This window comes from Podarcis bocagei (assembly GCF_964188305.1).
Source record: "Podarcis bocagei genome assembly, chromosome: 12".
Lineage (NCBI taxonomy): Eukaryota > Metazoa > Chordata > Lepidosauria > Squamata > Lacertidae > Podarcis > Podarcis bocagei.
This window is the reverse complement of record NC_138137.1, coordinates 17,616,931-17,644,825: the sequence shown is the minus strand read 5'-3', so window position 1 is coordinate 17,644,825 and position 27,895 is coordinate 17,616,931. Positions and strand designations below refer to the sequence as shown.

At 43.5% G+C, this 27,895-nt stretch overlaps 1 protein-coding gene and 1 long non-coding RNA gene across 10 annotated transcripts in view; one reads left to right on the top strand and one right to left on the bottom strand.

The window, feature by feature from the left end:
- The window catches only part of RBMS3 (RNA binding motif single stranded interacting protein 3), a gene marked incomplete at its 3' end in the record, with an annotated part of 773,357 nt that overhangs the window by 601,072 nt on the left and 144,390 nt on the right, over positions 1–27,895 (top strand). For all 9 annotated transcript variants that reach the window (XM_081164680.1, XM_081164679.1, XM_081164684.1 and 6 more), the window contains one exon: positions 15,722–15,879. In XM_081164680.1, the coding sequence (XP_081020806.1) occupies positions 15,722–15,879 (158 nt within the window). The remainder of the gene's footprint in view (positions 1–15,721; positions 15,880–27,895) is intronic.
- Positions 8–27,895, bottom strand: LOC308570333. The gene is made up of 3 exons (XR_014001135.1): positions 27,871–27,895; positions 12,031–12,233; positions 8–29 (listed from the first exon to the last, which is right to left on the bottom strand). It is a non-coding gene; the product is annotated as an uncharacterized lncRNA (long non-coding RNA).

Genomic DNA, 27,895 nt, shown 5'->3' with positions numbered 1-27,895 from the left:
CCTCCACATTATACAATTTACAGTGGTACCTTGGGTTACATACGCTTCAGGTTACATACGCTTCAGGTTACAGACTCCGCTAACCCAGAAATATTACCTCAGGTTAAGAACTTTGCTTCAGGATGAGAACAGAAATCGTGCTCCGGTGGCACGGCGGCAGCAGGAGGCCCCATTAGCTAAAGTGGTGCTTCAGCTTAAGAACATTTTCAGGTTAAGAACGGATCTCCGGAGGATGTGAGGGCGATCTGGCTGCGACATCTGTCACCCCATTGATCGCCAGGGTTGATTCGGCTGATCTGGCTGGCTAGGCGGGTGTCCCCTTCCTCCCTCACCGCTCCATGTGCGTCCCTCCCGAAGCTGCGCGCTCGGTGGAAGAGGACGACCATCCCAGATAGAAGGAGTGTACCGTTCTTCGGTCAAGGGTATACGATAGCTGCGCTCCCCTGCTAGAACCTCCAAACAAGCTCAAGAACGGATCTCCGGAATGAATTAAGTACTTAACCCGAGGTACCACTGTACATACAATAATCTTTGTATTCAACAGTCTTCTCAAATCATCTATACAGTGGTACCTCAGGTTACATACACTTAAGGTTACATACGCTTCAGGTTACAGACTCCGCTAACCCAGAAATAGTACCTCGGGTTAAGAACTTTGCTTCAGGATGAGAACAGAAATCATGCTCTGGCGGCGCGGCGGCAGCAGGAGGCCCCATTAGCTAAAGTGGTGCTTCAGCTTAAGAACAGTTTCAGGTTAAGAACAGATCTCCGGAACAAATTAAGTACTTAACCTGAGGTACCACTGTATATTCTTATTATCTTTCCTTGCTAATTTTTCTTCCATCCAGTACTTCACATTTTAATCTAGCTCCAGAACTTCCTTCTGCAGAATAGACCTGCACAACTGGCCCTTACTTCAACCCACATTAATTAAAACCGGAACATTGAAACCTCGTAACTTGAGAAAGGCACATCAGATATTCCCCAGAATAGATGGGAGACCTTTGCAGCATCCGGGGAGTTTTCTACCTTTTCTAAACCCACCCAAAGGGGAAACTTGAAAGACGTCGGGGGTTTGCGGGGAGATGCCGCGAACAGCTTTCTCGCTGATCAAAGCATGCTTCTGAAACTACGCTAACTCTTGATTTTCCTCTCTCTGAAATCTGGCCAGCTTGCACCCTTCACAAAGTAGATTTCCCACACAGAATTTCATAATGATAGGGGTAATGCCTTGATTTAACTAACGATGAATAGGATTTTCAGTTTTTTATTATGGCCACATGTGGGGAAGGTGGGATAATCTTCGCAGCCAGGAGAATAACAGAGAGATTTCTCTCCCCCACCCCACTCCCCACCACCTCACTTGGGGCTCACAGAAAGATGAAGTGCTCTTCACATTAATGATAACAAGCGCTGAGACAACTGATTCCTTGCCCTTCACAAGGAAGGATGACAGCTAAGGAAGCAGCCTCTCTCTTGGGGTGCCGAGTTTCAAATGTTCATGGAGCAGAACAGGTTGTTTTGTAACTTTGAAGGTGATTTACTTATTACTGGCAAAGGCAGAAAATTAAATTACACACTCTAACCAAGAGATCAATGTTAACTAAATTGTCGAGGCTCTCTTTGCGTATGGCGGTGTTGGCAAATTCTGCTCATTCTGCTTGGGCTATTAGCATTTTCTTTTTACATTCTTCCCTTGTTTCCAAAGACAAGAAGTTGCCTGAGAGGTTGGGTACAAGTTCTGCCTCAGTGATTCATTAAAACAGAGCTGAAGGAACGGAAGTCGGTGCTTTTCTGTGGGGTGGGGTGGGGAGGGGGAGGGGGCTTTATTGTTCTAAATACTGCTCTGAATGCCAATGATTCGAAGGCTGCGGAAAGGGGCCTTAATGAGCTTCAGCATTTTAATGTACTGCAGGTTCCCAATTGTACAAATTTAAGAAGCTTAGCAATTCAGTATCTCCTGAATAATAGCATTTATTTTATACTCTGAATACACTCGGGGAAGCCTTGATAATATTGCAACTTCTTCGCAGTGTAATAGCTTTACAGGGCCTAATTGACTTGAACAGTGGAATTGGTCCTTTAAAACACACACTCATTCTCGTTCCCTCCGTCTCTTTTGATTAATGAGCCTGGTAATAAATCATTAATCTTTTTGCCTCATAAATTATATGAATAGTGTTTTGGGGGTGGGAAGGTTTGCTGTGTTCCCCCGCCCCTGTGAGGTTGCCTTGCAGGCATGGGGTGGAATTTGGGCACTAGACAATGGCAAAATTCTCACGGATTGCAAGCTTTCTGATCTCATAATGGTTTTGTTTCAAAATGTGGAATTTTGAATTCATTGGAAATGACCTGCTTTAATTTTATAAAACATCTAGAGAATACGGCCAAGGAAGAAATTGTTCTCTCTCTCTCTCTCTCTCTCTCTCTCTCTCTCTCTCTCTCTCTCTCTCTCTCTCAGTAGTCATTTTTACCATATCAAAGCAACAAGTGTCCTTCATTTTGAAGTGCCTTAACAGAATCTCTGAAGGACTGAAGGTCATTTGCCAATCACTTAAATTTCATCACTTTTCTTGGTGCTAAATGACAAGTTGTATAGTACAAAAGGCAGGGAAAGGTGTTCACCACTGAAAAGCTGCAAACTGTTATAGGAAATTAGAAAGCAATGTTCTGGGGTTGTTGGTTTTTTTTGGGGGGGGGGCAGTGCTTGTTACAAAGGTGTACTTCAATAACCTCTCCCCCGACACACAGCCACACCTCTCATTAAATAGTTTTATTATATTGGAACTGGGATGGAGATGGAGGGAAAAGGGGCCAATGTCATATTCCGGAATCGTTTGCTGTATTGAACATTCCTGAGTGTTTCTGTGAAATTTTCTCCTTCAGTTGTTCCAGGCATGAACCTGCTTCTGCTTCTGCTATTACTTGAAACACAAAGTAAACAGTCAAAATCAACTTAAACATGTGCACCACAGAGTATATTGCATCTATTGAATTACAGACATCACTCTGTAATTTCTAGGTTAGATTCATTACATGCAGTGCTTTTTTACTTAAAAAAAATGTTAAGGGGTACTCTCATTTTCCTACTCATGTTGAAATACTGCCCCTCAATGAGGCCAAACTTTGATTCACAAAATGTTTAGGGGTATGCGTACCCCTGTGTCCCCCCAGAAAAAAGCACTGATTATATGTGAGGCTGCCTTTGAAGACAGTTCAGAAACTGCAGCTAGTGCAGATTTTAGCAACCAGATTATTGACTGGGACCAGAAGATCTGACCATATCACAGCAATTCTGGTGTGGCTGCACCGGCTACCAGGCTTAATTCAAAGTACTGGTTTTGAACTGTAAATCCTTATACAGCTCAAGGTCTGCCTCTCCTTACATGAACCAGCCTCCCTTCTCTATGTGCCTCATTGAAAGGAGGTACAGAGGGTGGCGCTGTGGGTAAAACCTCAGCGCCTAGGACTTGCCGATCGCATGGTCGGCGGTTCAAATCCCCATGGCGAGGTGCGCTCCCGTCGTTCGCTCCCAGCGCCTGCCAACCTAGCAGTTCGAAAGCACCCCCGGGTGGAAGTAGATAAATAGGGACCGCTTACCAGCGGGAAGGTAAACGGCGTTCCGTGTGCTGCGCTGGCTCGCCAGATGCAGCTTCGTCACGCTGGCCACGTGACCCGGAAGTGTCTCCGGACAGCGCTGGCCCCCGGCCTATAGATGTGAGATGGGCGCACAAACCCCAGAGTCTGTCAAGACTGGCCCGTACGGGCAGGGGTACCTTTACCTTTACCTTACAGAGGGTGGCCTTGTGAGAATAGGCTTTTTCAGTGTATGTGGAATGTTTTCCTTTTAGAAACATGTCTGGCACCATCACTGTCACTTTTTGATGCCAGACTATGGCATTTCTATTCTGTCAATTACTTTGATAGTTAAACTAGCCTCTACTGCAGTGCTCATTTTTTGTGTGTTGGGGCCAGCAAACTTTTTCAGCAGGGGGCCGGTCCACTGTCCCTCAGACCTTGTGGGGGGGCCGGACTATATTTCGAAAAAATATATGAATGAATTCCTATGCCCCACAAATAACTCAGAGATGCATTTTAAATAAAAGCACACATTCTACTCATGTAAAAACAACAGGCAGGCCCCACAAATAACCCAGAGATGCATTTTAAATAAAAGGACACATTCTACTCATGTAAAAACATGCTGATTCCCAGACTGTCCGCGGGCCGGATTTAGAAGGCGATTGGGCCGGATCTGGCCCTTGGGCCTTAGTTTGAACAATTTCTTCTTCTTCTTCTTCTTCTTCTTCTTCTTCTTCTTCTTCTTCTTCTTCTTCTTCTTGACTTGTCCTTCTTATTGGATGGACATTTTAGGAATTTTGTATTGCAGTTTTTTAAACAAAATTGGCTGTTAATTGATTTTATCTGTTTAAATTTTACCTTATTAAGTTCCCTTAAGACTTTTTGTATCACATGACTAATAAGTGTAATTAATAAATAACAACGAAAACAACAACTCCTCCTAGATGTTGTTTTCACCTGACTGTGAACTTACTTCTTTGTCTTGGGACTCATGGGGGCTTTCCTCCGTGTTCCTTTGCTGAGCATGACACACAGGAGGTGATTCTCTGAAGTTGGAACAACTTGCCTACAGAAGTATGCTTGGTGCCCTCACTGCCCACTTTCCAGTGGACAGTGAGGGCAGCCTTATCCCAGTACCCATTTAATGAATGCCATGTTTCATAGGAATGTTTTAAACTCCTTCTGTTTACTGTTGTATTGTTTCACTGGATGTTCACTGTTTTAGCCTTATTTGTGAGCCATCTTGTGTACACAGGTGGCAGAAAAGTAGCTTCTATATCCCTGCAATTATAAATAAATAAAAAGTCCACCTACTTGAGACAATCTTCTTGTCCCGAAAGGCCTCCCCCGGCTCCCCGAGGCCTCAGATGAACCCCTGTTCAGCTGTATTGGTAGTTTAAAAAAAATGCTGTTGCAATCTCACATAATCTGGTTCTTCAATTATCTTTAATTTGTATGTATGTTTATGACAATGTTGTGGTTAGGTCATAACCTAAAGCAATGGCCCTCTCCTGCATTTTCCAAAACAAACCTGTGACTATCATATTTCATTTTGCTACGGGGATGTTTATATAGATTGTTTCCCCAAAGGTTCATTCTTTAAAAACAAGTGAGATTTACTGGATGCATCTTTAAATGCTAGGACTTTCCCATTTCTGCATAAAAATGACTAACTGCATCCGCAGGCAAGCAATATGAAATGAACTCTGGCTAAATTCATGCAAGCCTCTATCCCAACAGGAATTCCCAGACATGAAGATCTCAGAGTCATTTATGGCTTATAAGAGCTGGAGTAAAACATGACAAAAGGAGGCATTCATCTGTCTTTACAAGTAATCACTTGGGATGTAACTGTGGTTTGTGTTTGCTTCTGGTCAAAAGGTCAAGCAATAATATAGCCCTATAAAGTCTCTCAAAACTTCTGACACTTTCCCAACAGCGCACATTTAGTGTCCTTCCATTCACCTCAGCTCCATGGCCAGAAATTTCCTGGTGAGGGGAACTAGAGAGGTAGAGAATGAAACCGGAGCAGCCAGAACATAAATGCAAAGGGCCTAACAAGTTTAAAGTTATTTAATTGTTTTACTTTGTGAACAGTTAGATTACTGCATGCATGGTTTTTGTCTCCAGAACTGGAATAGCTCGAGGCTCACTTTGGAAAGAAGAATAAAGCACATTTCGTAAGTCTGACTTTGTATTGGGGTGAGGGGTTATTGTGTTTCTGCTAGCCAAACCCCAAGCTTTTGGTGTAATATTTAAACTCAATAAACTATATGCCTGTGATGGGGGAACCTGCAGCCATCCAGATGCTGCTGGACTACAGCTCCCATCATCCCTGACCCTTGGCCTTGCTGACTGGGGCTGTTGGGAATTAGAGTCCAACAGTATCTGGTGGGGCCACAGATTCCCCATTGCTGTTAGAAGTGCATAGGCTCAAGCTGTGTAGTCAGTGACTTCTGCCTTCTTCCTTGTGCGGACAGAACTTTTGTGTGTGCAAATGCAGATAGACTCTTTCGGGCTTTACATAGGAGCTACATAGCGGTGTGTGAAATTCTCCTCTGCAGTCTATGAGTTTTCTGATAACAGTACTAGGAAGCAGGGATGGAAGAATCCTGAAGTGGCAGGCTGGCCATTCCAGGACCTCTGTAGTTGCGGCTCTGATTTCACTTAAGTATCTTCTAAACATGACCAAGGATAGTCAGATGCATGACTTACGTTGCTTTGTGACCAAGGCACAGAATAGCTGCGGTTTGCTGGAAAAAACTTTTTTTACAACTAAAGTACTGTCAGGGGTACAGGGACAGAGGCACAGGGAAGGCAGGAAATGGAGAGCGATGGAGAGGAATCCCAGGATAGTGAGGAAGAGGATAGCAATGACGCAGGGGATTCCATGAGTCTCTCCAGCGAATCAGAGGATTCCCAGAAGGGGGCGCCTGTGGTAAGGGCAAGGGGAGCCCCAAGGGGAAAGTGTCAGGAGCGGGGGGCCAGCAGAGGACCCCAAAGCGGCAGCTGGGAATCAGGGCCAGCCTCCCCACCAGAGCGCAGCGAGGGAGGGGGAGGTTCCAGTGTGTCAGAGGGAGCAGCTCCGGCGACAGAGAAAGGGGAGGGCTCAGAGGAAGCCATTCTCCCGGAAGGGGAGGAGGGCAGTGAGGGGAGTAGCATAACTGTCAAGAGGAAGGTTAGAGGTTGGGCGCGCGCGCCAAGTTCAAATGAGGAGGCGCGCGGAAGAACAGGGAGCCCGGAGGAGGAGGAGCCAGGTCCCAAAGCCCGCAGGAGGGGGCAGGAGCAGTCTGGAGACTCCGCTTCAGGAGAAAGCAGGAGGGGAGGAACCCCGGCGGGCAGAAAGACCCTGCGGAAAAGGAAAGAGAGAAAAAGGTGGAGCAGCGTTAGCTTATTAAACTGGTGTAGGGGAGGGACCGATTCAGAGGGGATTTCTAATGTCTAAGGAAGAGACGCGGGGCTGCGCGCCTCGGTTGTGGAACCAATAATGAACTGCAATAAACATCCTTGTATATAAGAAGAACTTGGCGTTGGTCTTTTGTGAGCTGAGACCTGAGGCAGCCCTGACAAGTACTATAATCAACGATTCAGCTGCTAAAAGGTAGCCCTCTGTAAGTTTGCACAAATGTCTAAATGGCTTTATAGATAAGGACCAGCACCTCAGATTGAGGAAAAAAAATAAAATGAAGAAGCAACCCAGTCAGCTTGTAAAAGGATCCGAGTCAACATACTCAAGGTTTGTCCTCACTTCCCTTTTCTCTGCTCTTTTCAGGCAAAGTCATGAAAACCCACTCTTTAAAGCTCACTCGGAACAAACAGCAATCTGCAGCAAATCCAAATGCACGTTTGTTACGATTGAGCAGGTTTTTGTGGGAAAGCTCCAGGTAAAAAATAAAGCAAACAATCAGACTCGGAGCTTTTAAGCGTCAACCTGTGCCTGGAAAGAGTGTGCAAAATGTAATTGTGGATTCAAAAGTTTGGTGGCGGCGTTGTGGACTAATTGAAGTTTTTTGGATGCTGTTCAAGGACAGCCTGATGTAGAGATCATGTCATGATAGTCCAGTCTGGAGGTTATTAAAGCAAGAATGACTGTGACCAGGTTAGCATATTGCAGAAAAGGGTGCAGCTGGCATTCCAGCAGCTTATATTTCTGCTGCCTCTGGCCTGGCTCCTCCGCCTGAACATGTCATTGAGTGCCAGTTGAGCTGTTCCACGCTTTCTGGAATCTCCTTCTGGGCTATTGAGCTGCCAACCTGCCTCCCAGGTTGCCCTCCTGGCTACCAGCCCTGACAGTAACTGAATAGTATCCACTCCAAATAGAGGCTTGGAGTCTGTCTGTCTCTCTGATTCAGGACATCCCTGCACACCTCTGAGGATATTGGGGTGTGTAGAGTCATATCTGCTCAATATTCCTTGCTTATTTCAGTTGTGAATGTGCAGCTTCGTATATGAATTCCTCTATGTGTGAAGGGAAGGGTATGTGTGGGCCTCCCTACGCAAGCCATGCGCCTTGGCATGAACATGCAGCTTTGTGTGGGAGCCAGTGTGTGAATAAGCTAGGAGCCATTTCTCTTTCCATCAGTAGCAGCTGTCAAAATAGGGGTTAACAGACTGGCTTAGAATTAAAAGAGCATAAAAAACGAGACAACCAGGCTCTGCACTGGCTTATGATAGTTCTGGTTGAATTAGGTCAATATTTTGTGCTCAATAAAAAAACAAACTAACAAACCGCAGATCTGATATTATGTTCGAAAGACACAGTCCACTGCTGGCTCCCTTGCAACCAAAAATGAGAAGAAAATCCAATCATTATTGGCAGATAATATGTGTGATGGAGGGTTCTGCGACAAATACAGTAAACAAACCAGCCGGTGCACAGCTTTCAGCAATATCTGCTTTTGGAATTGGGGGCACCATTTGTAAACACATTTACTAAGCATCAGTCTCCGTTAGTTCATTTAGGAGAATTTGCCTGTGTGTGTAAACTATGCAAGCTGAACATTAGTTCCAATATATTAAATATTATACTATGGGAACCATGGCACTCTTTGTTGCAAAAAAGTTTGTTTTATTTTATTTTCTGTTTATAGTTGGTATCCTTGAAATTGCTGGTTCATGGACATACATTAACCACTTATTTAAACAAGTGGTATTTTCCTTTAAAATAACTGTTAAATCAATTATTTGTTTCCTGTCAGCAGCAGGTGGCTTCTTTCTGTTGTTGGGCGGAGGGAAATACTTTTTTGTATCAATATCAGTGCATGCCAAATAACAACAAATCTAAACTATACTTTGTAATATGCAAGTGCAAGAGTTAGAAGAGTGTTTTCTGTATGGAGTTATTGGGAGATTCATTGGGTGGTTACATTTAGCCTAAATATACTCTGATGTACGTTTAGCAAAATCTAATGTCATGTGAATTATGGTGCTGGAGGAGACTCTTGAGAGTCCCATGGACTGCAAGAAGATCAAACCTATCCATTCTGAAGGAAATCAGCCCTGAGTGCTCACTGGAAGGACAGATCATGAAGCTGAGGCTCCAATACTTTGGCCACCTCATGAGAAGAGAAGACTCCCTGGAAAAGACCCTGATGCTGGGAAAGATGGAGGGCACAAGGAGAAGGGGACGACAGAGGACGAGATGGTTGGACAGTGTTCTCGGAGCTACCAACATGAGTTTGACCAAACTGTGGGAGGCAGTGGAAGACAGGAGTGCCTGGCGTGCTCTGGTCCATGGGGTCACGAAGAGTTGGACACGACTAAACAACAAATGTCATGTGAGAAAGGTTCTGCATGTTTGGTTTCACACAGACAATGCAACTAATGAGTTCTAGAGTTGCGACCCCTTGACATAAAATTTCTGATGTTTTGGTAAGGCATGGGTCAGAGCCTGTTGGATGAAGCCTTGCAGACTATAGAAAACACTCCATTTATCCAAGGCAGGGTTGGGGAGCTTGAGGTACTCCAGATGTCTTGGACTCTAACCCCATCGGTCTCAGGGATGATGGGAGTTGTAGTCCAGCAGTACCTTCAGGGACAGAGGTTGCCCACTCATCCAAAGCATGCAACTGTTGCAGAAGCTTATCAGTAGTTGGATGTCAGCAAGCAATAGCTAAGGCATGTGCTTGGGGACCCCCACGGAGCACAACGTAATACAGATGGAAACTACCACAATAAGAAAATATGAAACACAGGGTGTTCTAAAGCATATCCCCAATTACTTGAAATGCTCTGGCTGCCTGTCACTACCTTGTACCTTTCTGGTCCTCCTTTGACCTCTTTTCCTTTAAAAATTTTTTAAAAATTATTGGTTTTTCACAATTTATATAAACACAAACAATACACAATACAGACACACAAACACATAAACAAACATGTATAATTTCGAATCCTTTTTTCTTAAACCTTACTTCACCGACTTCCCCATACCTCCCCTTTCTGCATCCCAATTTCCAAATTAGTTTCAGCAAATCCTCCCCCTTAAGTTTATCTAATTTTCCCTTGTTCTTTTCTTTTACTTAACCTTTTACAGCTGTAATCCCCTTTTTTCTATACCCTCAACATTTTAGCACTCATTGACTTTGCAGTATTTCTTAAGATAAATTTTAAATTTCTTCCAATCTTCTTCCACCGTCTCTCTCCCTTGGTCTCGGATTCTGCCAGTCATTTCAGCCAGTCCCATATAGTCTATCACCTTCATCTGCCATTCTTCCAGAGTGGGTAGATCCTGTGTCTTCCAATACTTTGCGATGAGAATTCTTGCTGCTGTAGTAGCATCCTTTGACCTCTTTTCCTTGCCATGCTCTTACTCACTGAAGCCAGCACTACAGCCGCGGCCGCTCCTTCTTGCCTCTGCCTCCAATTCTTAACAACAGCCGAGAGGTGGCATGTGGCAGCTGTTCTAGATTCTGTAGCCTGTGTGGGGGAAAAAAGAACTTAGAGCACTGAGTCTCTTCCCTTTGCAGCAGTATCCACAAAAGGGAAATTTCCCCAGCTTGTTTGCCTACCAGATTTTAAAGCCATGATAGCCAACCCAAGGTCCTATTTCATGCAACCTTATCGTAACCCTCCAACATTTCTCCAGTGGAAATAGGGACACCCCATTCCATAATGATAATTTTACTATTTATACCCCACACATCTTACTGGGTTGCCCCAGCCACTCTGGGCAGCTTCCAACGTATATGAAAACATAATAAAACATTAACCTTTAAAAAAAAACAAAACAAAAAACCTTCCTTATACAGGATTGCCTTCAGACACTTCGGGGCTCGGATAACTCCATACCCTCCAACATTTCTCCAATGAAAATAGGGACATCTTAAGGAAAAGTTGGGACATTCTGGGATCAAATAAGAAACTGGGGCGGCTTCTCTAGATCAGGGATGTCCCTGGAAAATAGTGGGGACACTTGGAGGGTCTGCTGCATATTCTAAAGCTGTTCTTGGGATCTCTTCCTATGAATTCTTCTTTCCCACTATAGGAGTGGTTTCTGTGATAATCTCCCATTAGCAGAAGCATGTCATATGATGAGACCTTAAGAGAGCAATGAGCTTCTTAATGTATTTTTAAGGGGTGACTGGTATGTTTTGATTCTGAACGTGCTGCTAATATGCTGGAAATGGACGTTTCCAAGGACTATCTCAAATGAAGTGGATAACACTTTGTTCAACATTTCACATTATCCTCCAACACACAATCTAGCCGGATGTTTGAGTCTCTGCGCCCCCTCCTCTTTTATTTCAAAGTGTCTCGGCTTCAGCCATGTGGAGAATTTCAGCTCGAATCAGTTTTGATTGCTCCCAGAAGAGTTCCTTGGCACAACTCTGGAGGCTTGACTCAGATCTTTCTCACTGGCAGCAGTGACAGAATTTCTGGCCACATCCCCTACACAAATGTTCCTAACTGTTTCTCAAGCTCGGCTCTCACAGCAAGGTGCTTGGTGCCAAGTGCTTAAAATGCTCTCACGCTGCAGTTAGTGTAAATATTGTTTTTAACATACCATTAATTTGCTGGACTGCGTTTCCAGCCAGCCAGCCAGCCGTAATCTGGCATGAGATTTGTGCACACCTGTCTTCACATATACACATTCTCATTCATTTTCTCTCTCTCTCTTGCACGCACACACTAGGGCTGCGTACACACTGTTCTGTTATAGCACATTCAAAGCACGTTCTTTTCCTCAAAGAATTACAGGCGCCAAAGTGTACCCCTCACAGTTTTTTCCCCTCAGAGAATTATGGGTGCCGTAGTTTGCCCGGCAACCTTTAACAAACTAATAATAATAACTTTTTTTTTTAATACCCTGTCCATCTGGCTGGGTTTCCCCAGCCACTCTGGCTGGCTCCCAACAGAATACTGTATTAAAAATACAATAAAACCTCAAACATTAAAAACTTCCTGCCTTCAGTTGTCTTCTAAAAGTCAGATAGTTGTTTACAGTGGTACCTCGGGTTAAGTACTTAATTCGTTCCAGAGGTCCGTTCTTAACCTGAAACTGTTCTTAACCTGAAGCACCACTTTAGCTAATGGGGCCTCCTGCTGCCACCGCGCTGCCGGAGCACAATTTCTGTTCTCATCCTGAAGCAAAGTTCTTAACCTGAAGCACTATTTCTGGGTTAGCAGAGTCTGTAACCTGAAGCGTATGTAACCTGAGGTGCCACTGTATTCCCTTGACATATGATGGGAGGGCGTTCTACTGGACAGGCGCCACTACCGAGAAGGCCCTCTGTCTGGTTCCCTGTAACCTCACTTCTTGCAGGGAGGGAACCACCAGAAGGCCCTTGGAGGAGGACCTCAGTGTCCGGGGCAGAATGATGGGGTTGGAGACACTCCTACAGTGCCCATAATTCTTTGAGGCGAAAATATGCATTCAGTGTGCATTCCAAATGTGCCAACCGCCCCAAAAGAGGTTTGCAACCCCTGAGATATACAGTAGTTATAAATAATACAGTTAAACTTAACTTGTGTACTCGTTTGTCTGCTTGGTTAGCAGAAAGAACAAAAATACTCTGCTTCAGGATCCTTCCCGTTTTACTGTTTCTGTAGGTAAAATCAGTCATGTTGTAAAGCACAGAGTGCCCTGGGGGCATGGCTTCTGCATTTGTGGCACAGCTAGCTAAGTTCTGAACTGGGTGACATTTTAGAGCAGCCAGTCATAGGAAACAGGCTTATTAGCACATGGTGCAAGCAGAGGTGCTTTGGGGTAATGACATTAAGAGACCCTTTATGCCAATGGGTTGGTTCTCTGAGATCCAGCACTGTGGGTCTTCTGGCGGTTCCCTCATTGCGAGAAGCGAAGTTACAGGGAACCAGGCAGAGGGTCTTTTCAGTAGTGGCCCCCGCCCTGTGGAACGCCCTCCCATCAGATGTCAAGGAAATAAACAACTATCTGAAGACATCTGAAGGCAGCCCTGTTTAGGGAAGGTTTTAATAACTGATGTATTAATGTATTTTTAACCTTCTGTTGGAAGCCGCCCAGAGTGGTTGGGGAGACTCAGCCGGATGGGTGGGGTAGAAACAACAAATTGTTGTTGTTGTTGTTGTTGTTGTTGTTGTTCTCTTGCATCCTTAGCACACTGGCGGATGGTTGTCCTTAGAATGTAGGCTGTGTTTAGGAACAAGGAAACAAGTCTTGATTTTTCACTCTTTCGGGAGGATTGTTTATTTTGTGATGCTTTACTCCTCATTTGCTTTTAACTATGAACAGAGCTTCCTTGTTTTCTGGGTACATTTGGCTCACTGCTTGGCGGCCATATTGGCACCGAAGTTGCAATTCCACTGCAACCACCAGGTGTCTTGGAGCAGCGTGTAATGCCAGAAAAAAGCTTCCTACTAGCACTGAATTACTACATTTGCCTGGTTCATCCATAAAGTGTTATAAGGAGTTAAGAAGGTTTTGTATTTGACTTAAACACTGTAGTAATCTAGTCATCAGATGGCCACCTATACTTTGTTTTTCTCCTTCAAATGTGCCAAATGTAACAGATGGATTATGTTTATAAACCCAAAATGTATGAGGAGAAAACTTCAGCCGTACTTCAAACGTTGCTGGAAATGTTGGTGGGTGTTTAAGACATGAAGGTTGCAAGTTTCTTGATAATATGATCAAATATTTCTGCCTTGAATCACTTTGAGGTTCTTATGAAGGATCAGTGATAAATAAATGGTCTAAATAAATGGCAAAGAGAACAAGATGCTAGATTAAATGGATCCAGCCGTCTGTTATTATGTACACCAATAGTTCTGAAATGATGGATATTGGAGTAATTCCTGTTTGGGTCATAATTCCTCCACCAAAATAGTGGAATACAATACTATTGCCCTATGCTGACCTAGGGAACAAGAGCAATTGAGGGATTCTCCCACATGAAAGGTCACAGTTCCTTAGACAGAGTCTGTTACTTTCCTGTCCAACCCATCTTTCTGATGGTACTTTTCCTCCCCAGCAGAACAGTTCCAGAGGAGAAGGCAGCCAGGCAGACTCACAGAGATGTGTCACATCTGTTATAGAAGATAACTATTAAAGCCAGTTGCTTATGCTGTTCGCCTCCAGTTGAGTCAAGCAACATTTTTTGTCCACGGTGCCCTTCTTATTTTTTTGTGGGCCCAAAGGCTAGTCCATAAAACATATCATCTTAGTTCAAAGGTGGGCAGTTTATAGCTTACAGCCCAAATACTGATCACAAGCTTGCAGTGTTCTTACAACAATGGCACCATAATTCAACATCCTGCTATCGAAAAGAAGGCAAGCCTTAGCTTTTTGCACCACCATCAAGAGATTTCGATTCATCAGAAAATGCATGTTTCCTGAGGACTGTTTCCTATTTGATCTAAACAAGGAGGCTTTATGTGACTTTATAATTGCTTTTGTCTGCTCCTCTCTCCTTTGGATTGGAGGGTTTGTTTTTTTAGTTGTGACAACTGATAAATCATGTTTGCAGGAATATTTGTGAACACATACACTGTATAGAGTTATTGTGGAGTTGCTCTTGTGGAATATATACCTGGTGTATGTATACATGTGAGAATCATCCTCATTTATGCACTGGAGTTATCTTCTCCCCCCCCCCCCGGTTTATCTTGTTTAGCAGGTCCTCTGCTGAACTGCCACATGATTTTATTTTGCCTTTCTGAAAAGTCTTTAAAAGCAGTTTCAGGAAGTACCCTCTGGTACATGTACGATCTTATTATCTATCTTCTATCTATCTATCTATTTATCATCTTCTATCTATCTATATCAGGGGTCAGCAACCTTTTTCAGCCGTGGGCCGGTCCACTGTCCCTCAGACCATGTGGTGGGCCAGACTATATTTTGAAAAATAAAATAAAAAATGAACAAATTCCTATGCCCCACAAAAACCCAGAGATGCATTTTAAAGAAAAGCACGCATTCTAGTCACGTAAAAACATGCTGATTCCCGGACCATCCGCGGGCCAGATTGAGAAGGCGATTGGGCCGCATCTGACCCGTGGGCCTTAGGTTGCCTACCCTTGATCTATCTATCTATCTATCTATCTATCTATCTATCTATCTATCTATCATCTATCTATCATCTATCTATCATCTATCTATCATCTATCTATCATCTATCTATCATCTATCTATCTATCTATCTATCTATCTATCTATCTATCTATCATCTATCTATCTATCTATCTATCTACCCAAGCCCGCCCCCCCAAAAAAAATCCTGGTTACGCCCATGTATCTATCTTCTTATAGTAGTTTAGTTTCCCCTCTTATCTTCCCCTCTTATGTGCCAAGTACCAAAAGCACCACTTGTGAAACAGGACAGAAGGAGCGGCTGAAAGTGCAACACAGAGCACCACAGTGTTGTAGCTCATGGTTCACAGCCCAGCCCAAAGTTAACCCTTACAACCCTTTGATTTTGCAGTGCTTGGAGCTCTTGTGTCCAATGGTGGCCATGTTTCTTTCTCATTGGGAGAGCTAGAATCCACCAGCAAATAATGTTGATGTGACTTGACTGCTTTGCGCTGCCCCCACCCCTCAAAAAACAGTTGTGCTTACTGCTTTTGTGACTCTCGAGGCGTAGCTATAGCTAAAGACTGTTCTTCTGATAGTGCTGAATCTAATAACGCTGTTTTATTTGTGTTTGGGTTTCTTTTCTTTCTTTAGCAACAAGAGCAAGACCCCACAAATCTTTACATCTCAAACTTGCCCATTTCCATGGACGAACAGGAGCTGGAGAATATGCTGAAACCCTTTGGACATGTCATTTCCACCAGAATATTAAGAGATGCTAATGGCGTCAGTAGAGGAGTCGGCTTCGCCAGGTGAAAACCTTGTTCTTCCTGACTTGTGTGCAGGAGTTCTTTCTCTTCTTATTATGTGCTCTGGACTTTTTGCAAGTGCTGTCTTTGCTCTGAGATCTCGTGGCTATAGAATACAGAGGAGGAGGAGGAGAGCTTTATCAGATTGTGTGGCTTTGCTTGAAAACACCGTTTATTTTATTTAGCAAAATGACAGTAAAATAATCAGGGATAATTAGATAGCAGTTCAATTTCAACACTAATAAGAATAAATGTCATTCTGTCCAACCTCCTGTATATGATTATGCTTGATATTTCTTAATTTAACGACAGGAAAATCAGAAAGCGGGAGTGTAATCTGAACTAGATGGGGTCTGTAGCCTCCCTGTAAGGCACTTGGAAGATAGTGCTATGACTTACAGCAATATCATGAAGTTGAATGTCTGTGTTGCTACATCTCCACACAAAGGGAAGTTATCCAGTCCCAGCTAATCTTTTTCTCAGAAACAAAAACTGCTTATAAATATTCTGCAGGAATATACAAGTATACTCTAGAGTTATGCTCCATCAAGGAACATTAACATATTCTCCACCTTGGCTTATGTCACCAAATAATTTGACAGGCATCTAGAAGACTTGCCTGAAGAGTTTAATAGGAGATGAAGTTGCTAATACTAATGTTCAATTTTCATTTCTTGAGCCAAGATGCTGGAAATTGATAGCACTTTTACCTCTTTTTGCTTCTCTTTTGTGGATTGTAATAACTGATAACCAACAGCAGAAGGTGTTCTTACTATCTGAGAATTGCCAGAGAAACTAGGCACCGTGGGTTGTTTTCAGCTAAGTAATACTCAGAGTAAGGTAAAGGTAAAGGGACCCCTGACCAATACTCGGAGTAGACCTACTGAAATTAATGAGCCTAAGTTAGTCATGTCGATTAACTTCAGTGACTCTACTCTGAATAGGACCAGCACTGAATTTTACCTTTTATGTCTATAGTTAAGTTGAACTGTAGACTGGTGAGAATGAACATTTGATTTAAAAAATGGCTCTTCTCTCCTTTTATGTGCTTTACTATGTACACACTAACATACTGGATCCTGGAACGAAGTTTTAGCATCATGCACAAAAGAACAACCTTATGCTAAAATTCTAAACATGTTTATACTAGGAGTTATCATTTTGTCCCTTTGGAGTGTTCAGGGTCAACATTAAAGCTCATAAGAACCTGTCTTTTAAAAAAAGGTGCTTTGTGAGGGCAAGACAAACCCATACGACCTCACCTTGGGTTTTGGAATATTTGGGCTGTGCAATCTGTATTAGCTCGTTTTTGATCTACCGTGGAGGCAAGACTTGGATCTCCAGATGTTGTTGGACTACAACTCCCATCATCCCTGAGCTCTGGCCTTGCTAGCTAGGGGTGATGGGAGTTGTAGTTCAACAACATCTGTGGACCCACAGGTTGATGAAGGCTGGGTTAGGTAGATGGACAGGATGCAGTTAATGAATCTATTTGATCCCCCAAGAAAACCTTTGGCAGATGTGCTCATCTATATAATGTGTGATCTATGGCTGTTATACAGCACAGGCAGACTGGCCAAAAGTGTCTTGTAGGGGAGGGAGCACATCTGTTTCCACTAAAGATGCAAGTTTCTCAAAATGTTTGAATATAGTCTAGACACCACTTTTTTTTAAAAAAAGTGATGATACTTTCATTTTACGTCATCACTTTTGGTCGCTGTCTTAAGATGCAGAAAAGAAAATCTGTTAATCAGAAGGCAGAAATGAAAAGCAAAAGAACTGTTGTCATTCACAAAAATGATTTGCGTGAAATTTGTTTTTGCTGTTAGCAAAATCATGCTGCTTTAAAGAACCCCTCGTGGCAAGGGACCTCCGATGAGCAAGTAAAACCGTAGCACCTATTTCATGCATATCTGTGTGATGCAACATATCTTAGTCCATTATGAGCAAGGCAGGTTTCCCCTGTGCTAATAAGGTGTCATAAGTTAATAGGCATTGTGATTTCACCTTTTGTCCTTGATGCAAAAGAACCTTGCTCTGAAGAAGATGTTAAAATCACAGGGTCTGCATTCAAATGGCAAAACAGACTGAAGGATGAGGCTCTGTTGCCTCCTCCCAGTGAATTCATTAACTTGCCTTATTATACATTTGCTAAGGGGAGATGCATATCTGGAACATTAACTTGCGCTTGAAAGCTTGAGGTTTTTTTTCCACAGGAATGAATTTAACAGGGACTGGGGAGGGGAGGAGATGACAAGGTGGAATATACACTTTCAGAAGCACCAAGTAGCACAAACTGTGTTTCCATGAAATATAAATGCAGCCAACGCTGGGGGTTATTCTGGGATGTGTGCCTTGCCTGCTGTGTGGTTGAAATGCTCTTTGTGTACATGGAAAAATTCAAGGGCTGCCCAAGATATTTTGCTGCTTGAGATGACCTCTGTAGCCAGGAGTGTTTTTTTACCAGCTGCAACAATTACAGGACCACAATAGCCTGACCTCAGTGGTCCATGCATTGACAGCCTCAAGCCTTGATTACATGCTTTTTGTGGGGCTGCCCTTGTATTTGGTCCAGAAGCTTCAACTTGTGCAGCATGCAGTGATTGGACGGCACACACAAGCAGATTACTGCTGAGAAAGCTCACAGGTTGGCAGTTTGCTACCTGTCCAGGTTCAAGGTACTTATGTTAATTCACAAAGACCTAAGTAGCTTAGATCCAAAGTGCCTTAGGTAAAGGTAAAGGGACCCTGACCATTATGTCCAGTCGTGCCCGACTCTGGGGTTGCGGCGCTCATCTCGCTTTATTGGCCGAGGGAGCCGGCGTACAGCTTCCGGGTCATGTGGCCAGCCTGACTAAGCCGCTTATGGCGAACCAGAGCAGCGCACGGAAACGCCATTTACCTTCCCTATTTATCTACTTGCACTTTGATGTGCTTTCGAACTGCTAGGTTGGCAGGATCAGGGACTGAGCAACGGAAGCTCACCCCATCACGGGGATTCGAACCAGCAAGTCCTAGGCTCTGTGGTTTAACCCACAGTGCCACCCTTAAGGACCCTCTGATTCCTTATGTCTCACCTCTGTCACTGAGGTCCTCCGATGGGTCACTTCTGCTGGTTCCCCATGCCCATGAGATTTGGTTGGCTTTTACCAGGCACTGCATCCTTGGTGTGTCAGGCCCTGCCCTGCCAGACTCCCTGCCAGCAGATTTTGGGCAGGAACAACCCCTCCCTTCTGTCCCATGTATTTTGAAAACTGTATTGTTTAGAAGGGCTTTTGCAAGATTATTTTTCTCTTTTTGTCCAATGCATTTTATCGATGCTTTGTTGATGCTTGTAATGTTGCTTTTACGGATGCCCTTTTCCTGATTTTATTCTAATATATTAAATACCACATTGATACATTTTTATGGAAGTGCCGATTGTAAATACATAAAGTTCACAAAGACAAAACATTGCAGAAGCAGGAGATTGAGGGCAGGGGATAGTTCTGCTACCTATTGCTCAGAGCTACTTCACAGCTTATGCAGAATAAAATTATGGCACGTCTGAGAACAAAGCTGCACATTATACTAAATCCATAGTGTGCAGCTAGGTGTGTTTTTTCTTTAATTACAAGCGGTGTTGGAGAGGGAGGGAGAGTAAGACTGCAACAGGGTTTGTAACATGTATGCAGCTGAGAGTCATATTCCTTCTTTTCCCAGCCACAGTCTGAATGAAAATCACCCTCCATGTGGCTATAAGGCTTTGAACGGAGTTTCTATTGGCACCAGCACACAAATCTAAGAAAGATGTATTGATTTATGGATCACCTTCTAAACAACTGTCTCAAGCAGTATATGCTGAAGATGATTAAAAACAGTTAAAAACACAATGCGCCGAGGACTTTGCAAAACCGATTTGTTTGTTCCAATAAATACTTCCTCCTTCCAGCTCACTGACCTCAGAAATACCCACATAATGGTTTGCACTTGCATACAGAATCATTATTGGGTATACGCAGACTTCTTTTTAAAGCTGCTATGTGGAAACACAAAACACGTGTGTTTTGGCTTTAAAGCCACACCATCTTCCTACCTGCACTGGGAAGCAAGATCTCTAAGCAGTGCAAATCCCATTGAAAGATGAGAGTGCATCTTGTGATCTGAAATTGTATTATAGGTGCGTCATCATGTCCTCCACTGGGAAACATATCCCTAAGCAGTAGAATCTCCATTACAGGACATGGATTCGAGTTTTATCACTAGTGTAGAAAGAGCTGTTGTTCTTGATAAATGACAGTTACGGACAACTAACTTTCATTTTCTGAAGCTGTTTCTTAATGATGGAAGTTTGCAGAAGTAGTAGGCGCTATAACTTTTATTTTGGGGGGGGGGGGCTGACGTCTTGTATCTCAAATTGACCTTCCAAAATTCACCCCCAAGTGACATTTTATAGCAGACTCATAAAGCTCTGAAAAGAGAGAGAGAGAGAGAGAGAGAGAGAGAGAGAGAGAGGGAGGGAGGGAAAAAATGAGGGAAATGCTTACAGCCATACACTCATCTCTTGCAGTGCTAGCGGGTACCAGTATAATACTTAAACTGAAAGGCAACATAAATCAATCAGTGCCTGGCTATGTTTTATGCTACCCATTTCCCTGCTCAGGAAACACTAGTAAATGTGTTGCACATAAACTGCTTTAGAACAATATTGCTATATGGGGCACGTAGCTATGTCAAAGGTAGAAATTCAGTTTTTCCTTACTTTAATTTTTGTAAAGGCCACACCTCTGCCCAGCCACAGGGCATACACATTTGAAAGCTTTAGCCCTATAGCAAGGGTGCTTTAAACAGCTCCTGACATATTTCTAGTCAGAAATATAATAATAATAATAATAATAATAATAATAATAATAATAATAATAATAATAATAATAATAATAATATAAATATATTTATACCCCGCCCATCTGGCTGGGTTTCCCAAGCCACTCTGGGCGGCTTCCAACACAATATTAAAATACAGTAGTCCTTCAGATATTGAAAGCTTCCTTAAAATATGATTGTACAGGTCATCCCTTTGAGAATAGAATGGTTGGGGGGGTGCTTCTTTTACACGCCTTATTGCAGGCAAAGGCAAACTCAGCCCTCCCAGATGTTTTGAGACTACAATTCCCATCATCCCTGACCACTGGTCCTGTTAGCTAGGGATGATGGGAGGTGTAGTTCCACAACATATGGAGGGCCGAGTTTGCTGATTGGTCTCATCATCAGGTTTTGGGTCCCCCCCTCCTCTTTTTAACTAGGTCTCATGCATGCACGTGTAGCTAGATCAGACATTTAACAATCACTGTACATTTTGTGAGGCCAAATGAATGGATCTTCTCCGTTGTTTGCTTTTAAGTATCATGGCATGTTCTGAAGTGTTTTTTTTAGGCGGTCTGGCACCTTGGGAGATGTCCTGATAAGTTTGTTGGCTTCTCTGCCAACCAGAGGCATTCCATAATCATACATTAGAAATTTCAGGGGAGCTGTTTGGAGGGAGTTAAATTGTATGCATTACTATGACTTGATGATAAACATCCAGACATACGGTTCACTTGCAGGATTGAATCACTGACTGCAAAATATGACATTTGGATAGATCCCCGTGCTCCCATAGTAACCTTTTTAGTGTGCCACATCCCATAATGCCTTGTGCGCACTTTTAAATGTTTTATAGTTATAAATATGCTTTCGGTTTGATATGTGGGATATTGATATCTCAGGGTTTCCCTTCACCTTTTAGGAATAATATTTCAAATCCCAAGAGCAATAATAAGCTAGAGGTACAGACTTGGGATTTGGATCAGGATTAAAAAACATTTTGTCAATTTATAAGGATGTTACTTATACTGTACTTTTAATGGAAAAGGAAAGGAAATTGGAATAATATATTTTGTATGGCAGTGAAGGAAAATTACACAGTTGTTCCACTAACCTATTATTTTAGGCTTCCAACATTTTGCTAGCAACTCATTTAATCATCTCATTATTTTTGTAATACATATTTTGTCTTTTCATTTGTGGTTTGAATTAATTGGCATAATGATCATGTACAGTTGACTTAGTTCCGTAAGGTCTCTGCATGTAGTATTTATTTTTGTTATCTTTGTTCAGGCTCCCTATTACTTTCATAATTCTTAATGACCATGTTGGGTCAATTATGGTTTCCAGCGGAACCAATATCCACAGGATATTCTGAATATATATATAATATTATCCCTAACACAAAGATTGTGACTGGCATTTGGCTTAAATTATCAACTTGGAATGTCTAACTTTCAACACTTATGTTTTATAAGCATTATGGGTACACAAATTCACAGCGGAAACTTTCACTAAAGTAATATTTCTTTGGATGTTCCTGGTATTTTTCTCAATTTCTGTGAGCCAGAGAGGCATTGACAGTCACTTTCTTTGAAGCAGCTGCTGCTGATTATATATTTATTTTTATCCCGCCTTTTCCCTTAATGGGACTCGAGGTGGCTTGCAAATAAAATAAGAACTGCTAAAAACATGGGAAAAACAATTAAGCACTGATAGAATTAAAACTATCTGTCTGTCTATATATGATATAGCTTGCTTTTTGAGTCAGACGGGGCTAATTCACATGAAACTTTGGGCATATCTGTGAATCGAAGCGACTGATGGTCTGCTCGTGATGAGGAGATCTCAGGAGGTTGCCTTGTTATGACCATGTATCAATATCAAGCACATCTGTGGTCTGTTGCATTTGGTGGGTCACCACAAGCTCAGGCAAAATAGCATTCCAAGGTGTGCCACTCGTAGGACTTTAAAGGAAGACACCACTGATTTGATCTGGAATCTTATGCTCAAAAAGCCTGCGCACTATCCTACAAAGCCTGTGATCTATGGCTCTTCCAGGGCCAACATCAAGTTTCAAAAGACCCTGGGCAAAGTACTGTTGTGAGACTCCCTGGAAATGAGGGCCCTCCAGCAGCAGCAGCAGAGGCTGGCCCCACATGCCCATTCCCACTCCCAACCCCAGAGGCAACAGGATTACTGGGTACATAGCAATGCAGACCTTGGAGAATAAGGCCCACAACATTGGACTCCCCAGCACTTTCACCAGTAAAACCAAGCCGCTCCCCGGACAACTGGGAAACACTGGCCTGCGAGCGCTCCAGTTGGAGAACAGCCTTTACCAATGGTGTCATGGGCTTTGAAGACACTCGAACGCAGGACGCAAGGGAGAAACGCTCTAAGAGGAAGGCACGCTTGGCAAATCCACACCGTGATCAACTCCTGCCCGGAAACCAATGTCCCCACTGTGGAAGGATGTGTGAATCCAGAATTGGCCTCCACAGTCACTTATGGACTCCTTGTTAAAAACGTGTTTATGGAAGACAATTTTACTCAGCTACGAGTGATCGCCAAAGAAGAAGAATACAGTGGTACCCCGCAAGACGAATGCCTCGCAAGACGGAAAACCCGCAAGACGAAAGGGTTTTCTGTTTTGGAGGCGCTTCGCAAGACGAATTTCCCTATGGGCTTGCTTCGCAAGACGAAAGCCCATAGGGAAATCTCCGGGGACCTGTTTTAAATTGCTGGCGGTCGGGAGCAAAGACTTTCGCCCACAGCCGGCCTTCAGAAGAGGTCCTGGACCTCTTCTGAAGGCCGGCGGGGGGCAAAAGTCTTTGCTCCCCACCCGCCTGCCTTCCCGGGACAGCGGAGACTTCTCCGCTGCCCCGGGCGATCTTAAAATGCTGGCGGGCGGGAGTGAAGCGTTCGCTGCCGACCCCCAGCATTTTAAAATCTCCCCGGGACAGCAGAGACTTCGCTCCCGCCCACCAGCATTTTAAAATCGCCCCGGACAGCAGGGGCTTTTAAAATGCTGGCGGTCGGCAGCAAAGCCCTCCTGTCCCCGGAGCTTGCGGGGCGGGAGGTGGGAAGAAGGGCTTTTTTCCCCACCGCCAGCCTTCAGAACAGCCTTCTGAAGGATGGCAGTGGGAAGAAAAGCCCTTGTCCCTCCCCCCAGCCTTCAGAAGAGGTCGGGGGACAGACTGTCCCCGGACCTGGTCTGAAGGCGGTTTCCCTAGGAACGCATTAATTGATTTTCAATGCATTCCTATGGGAAACCGTGCATCGCAAGACGAAAAACTCGCAAGAAGAAAAAACTTGTGGAACGAATTAATTTCGTCTTGCGAGGCACCACTGTATTAGATGGGTGCCTTCTCTCTTGTCTTTCCAATGCCTGTTGAAGACCTTTCTTTCTCTTGTCTTTCCAGTGCCTGTTGAAGACCTCTTTCAGCAAGCCTTTTTAAGCTGAGATATTTCCCAGTCTGCATCTGGAATTGTTTTTATGACATCTTTATTGTTTTATCACTTGGACGTTTGCCGCCCTTTGTGGGATATAAATTTAATGATAAATAAATAATCCGCACAATGTAACAACTGCCGTGTATACATTATGGGCACACATTATAGCGATGGAATTTAAATGATGCAGGTGAGTCCAGCCACACAGGACTGACAGTTCAAGGCCAGTGCTCCAGCCAAGGCCGCCCCAACCCAACAGTAGTCTTTATTTATTTATATTTTATTTATTTATTTATTATATTTATAAACTGCCCTTCATAATAAGATCTCAGTGTGGTTCACAAAATATAATAGTAGTTGTAGTGGAACCAGGACAGCCTAGAATCTGTGCTAATGGCAGCCCTGCATTACTGGATTCTGCCAAGCCATTAAAATTTTCTCACAATGCAATACCCTCTAGGCAAGCTCTTGTCAACACTGAGCCAATATAAATATTTTTAAAGCGATAGATGATAGATAGATAGATAGATAGATAGATAGATAGATAGATAGATATGGCTGCAGAAGCACAGTGGTGGTCAGCACTTTTGAACACTCAGTATTCTGAGAAGACTTCACCCCTCCCATATCCAAGAATCTGCTAATGTTCTCTGCTGATTCTCCAGAGAGGTGGGGGCAGTTTCTGCTCTCTACTTATTCCGCTCCACCTCCCATCAAAGAGAGAGAGAGAGACTGAGTGTTAGAGAGAGATCGTGTGTATAGATAAGGTTGCTGCTAAGAGCAGCTGCAGACACTCAGTGCAGTTCAGCATTTTCGCTTAGACCTCATATAGCTCTGTACATAGTTGTGTATTATAGTTGTAGATAGAATAAAAGAAGATATTCTACAAAGCTGCTCTCCAAGTCGTTTATGCTCTGCTATACTCTGCTGTACTCTGCTGTACGACGACTGTCTTCTTGTTGGAGTGAGTCTGGTGCTCACAGCTCTGAGTTGTGAGTCCACAGCACTTTGACCTGTTCCTGTGCAGAAGGTGGTCTCTGGAAGTGCTACCCCAGCTCGCCTGGCCCAGTCGGGCTGAAGTGGATGAGTCCAGTCGGTGGCACTGGCTCAAGGGCGATGCTGACATATTCATTATATGTGTTAGACATTTTTGCTCACATTTTGAAAGCCAATGTGGTGTAGTGGTTAAGAGCGGTAGTAATCTGGGGAACCGGGTTCGCATCTCCGCTCCTCCACATGCAGCTGCTGGGTGACCTTGGGCTAGTCACACTTCTCTGAAGTCTCTCAGCCCCACTCACCTCACAGAGTGTTTGTTGTGGGGAAGGAAGGGAAAGGAGAATGTTAGCCGCTTTGAGACTCCTTAAGGGGAGTGATAAAGCGGGATATCAAATCCAAACTCTTTTTCACTGGATGGGTTTCTTGGTCACTAATGAGATAGCGTACATATGTTAGCTTCTGTAAAATACAGCAAAAATATATTTTTAGAAGAGTATATTCTGGGGGAGACAAATGTGTATATGCTTCTGCTGGGAGATATATAAGGTAGAAATATGTTTCGCAGAGTGGATGTCATACTGGTAATTCAGCAAGCCGTGTCCCATATAAAGCAATTGCAAATATATCTCTGGCATTCAAGTGGACCCAGCGGAACGTGTGAATTTTCGTGTTGCGATCTGAAGCCAGGCTTAATGTGTCGTGGACTGCCTGCTACAACATTGTTCTAGGTGGCTCCAAAGGATTCAGGTAACGTGGAAGAAAAATGGGCCCAGTTGTAGCTATTGAGCACTGTGCTTGAAAGGAGTATGTCACTACAGCTTTGTCTATTGTGCTTCGTTTTCAGATGGGATTTGATAATGCTAGTGTCTGTTTCAAGTGAAGTGTGTGCCAGATTACAGATAGCTAGCCCTGGCATTTGAAAGCTGTTAATTGTGGAACTTGAGAAGAAAATGAACTCGTTCTTTCTGAGGTGGCTATTCAAAATCTGGGCCTCCCCACTTCTTTACTTTTTTGTGTGTGTCATTCTAGAGCACTGTGGGCTTCGCTTTTATTTTCTTCCCACATAAAATGCACAGAGCGTACAGACGCTCTTTCATTTGGCAGCCTCTCTCTTGCCTTCTTTGCTTGGGAATACTTTTGGGTTGTTAAGGATGTGCCCCCATGTATTAAAATGAAATTGTCACTGCTGTGTGGTGCAGCGTAACATGGTTTGACACTCCACGCCCGCAGCTACAGAAAACAGGCTTTTATTGCATTTATTCTTTCAGAGACAAGAGTCTCTATAGATTTGCTGCCGACGTATGCTTAGTTAAATCTGAATGAAGCCAAAGTGAACAATCTTCGGCATCAGTCGTTTTGTTCTTTGTCGAAAGGTCCATAGCCCACGTGGCTGTGGCAGCATTTAAAAAACAAAACAAAAAGCAGGTGTACAAAAGATTGCAATGATTACAAGTCAAGAGGGACAGTTTTAGTGCTCCTGAAATAAAGTAACATGCATTTTGATACCATTAAATCATCCCCTATTCACATTTTCCAAACTGCCTCTGAAAACTGCTACAGGAGAATGCAAACCCCGTGTTGACACTCTGGAGAGCATCTTCCCACTCCAGAAGAATGCATATTACCATATCGCATATTTTTGAGTTTTTGGGTCAGCCTTTGGGGGCTGTATGTTAATGCACTGTGGAAGGAAGCTGAGGCAAGCTACGTGAAAATATATTGAGTTTATAGCAGTTTTCTTGCTGGAGGCGCAGCAAGCTGGAGGCCGAAAATTCAAGTGGCAGCCAGTATTGGGAAGAGAGAGAAAATGGAAAAGGTTGATACATGTTTGTAAGGCTGGAACTTTCTATACTGTCCCTTTAGCATCATTTCTTTGGGGAAATCCTACCAGATCTTCTTTCAGAGTCAGATATGAGTTTTCGATTTTCACAGCTTGGTATGGCTGGTCTGCTGGGGATGGAGCTTTTAAGCAGAAATGGGCTGATAGCAGCTCCCTTTTCTGAGCAGTGTGGATGAAGTATGTTTTAAGGTTAGCCAAGGCGTTTTGAGGGGATTTAAAAACTTTTTGGGGTGTTGGAAGTATGTGACCAGGGTAGGCAACTGGAATTGATTTGAACTGATTTGTTAGTATATACTGTATTTTTCGCTCTATAAGACGCACCAGACCACAAGTTTTTGGAGGAGGAAAACAAGAAAAAAATATTCTGAATCTCAGAAGTCAGAACAGCAAGAGGGATCGCTGCGCAGCCTGCATTCGCTCTATCAGACGCACACACATTTCCCCTTACTTTTTAGGAGGGAAAAATGAGTCTTGTAGAGCAAAAAATACGGTATTCTGTTTTTGCATACAAAGTGTAAGTTTGGAAACGGGGACGAGGGCACCATGAAATTGCATGGATGCACACAGAATGTTATGCAAGTTGCTTCAATACTGAGCCCCAAGCACAGAACCATGCCTGGTTTCAGTACTAAATTTGAAAATACAGTGGTACCTCTGGTTACGTACTTAATTCGTTCCGGAGGACCGTTCTTAACCTGAAACCGTTCATAACCTGAGGTACCACTTTAGCTAATGGGGCCTCCCGCTGCCGCCGCACGATATCTGTTCTCATCCTGAGGTAAAGTTCTTAAGCCGAGGTACTACTTCTGGATTAGCGGAGTCTGTAACCTGAAGCATCTGTAACCCGAGGTGTTTGTAACCCGAGGTACCACTGTAATGGTTTTC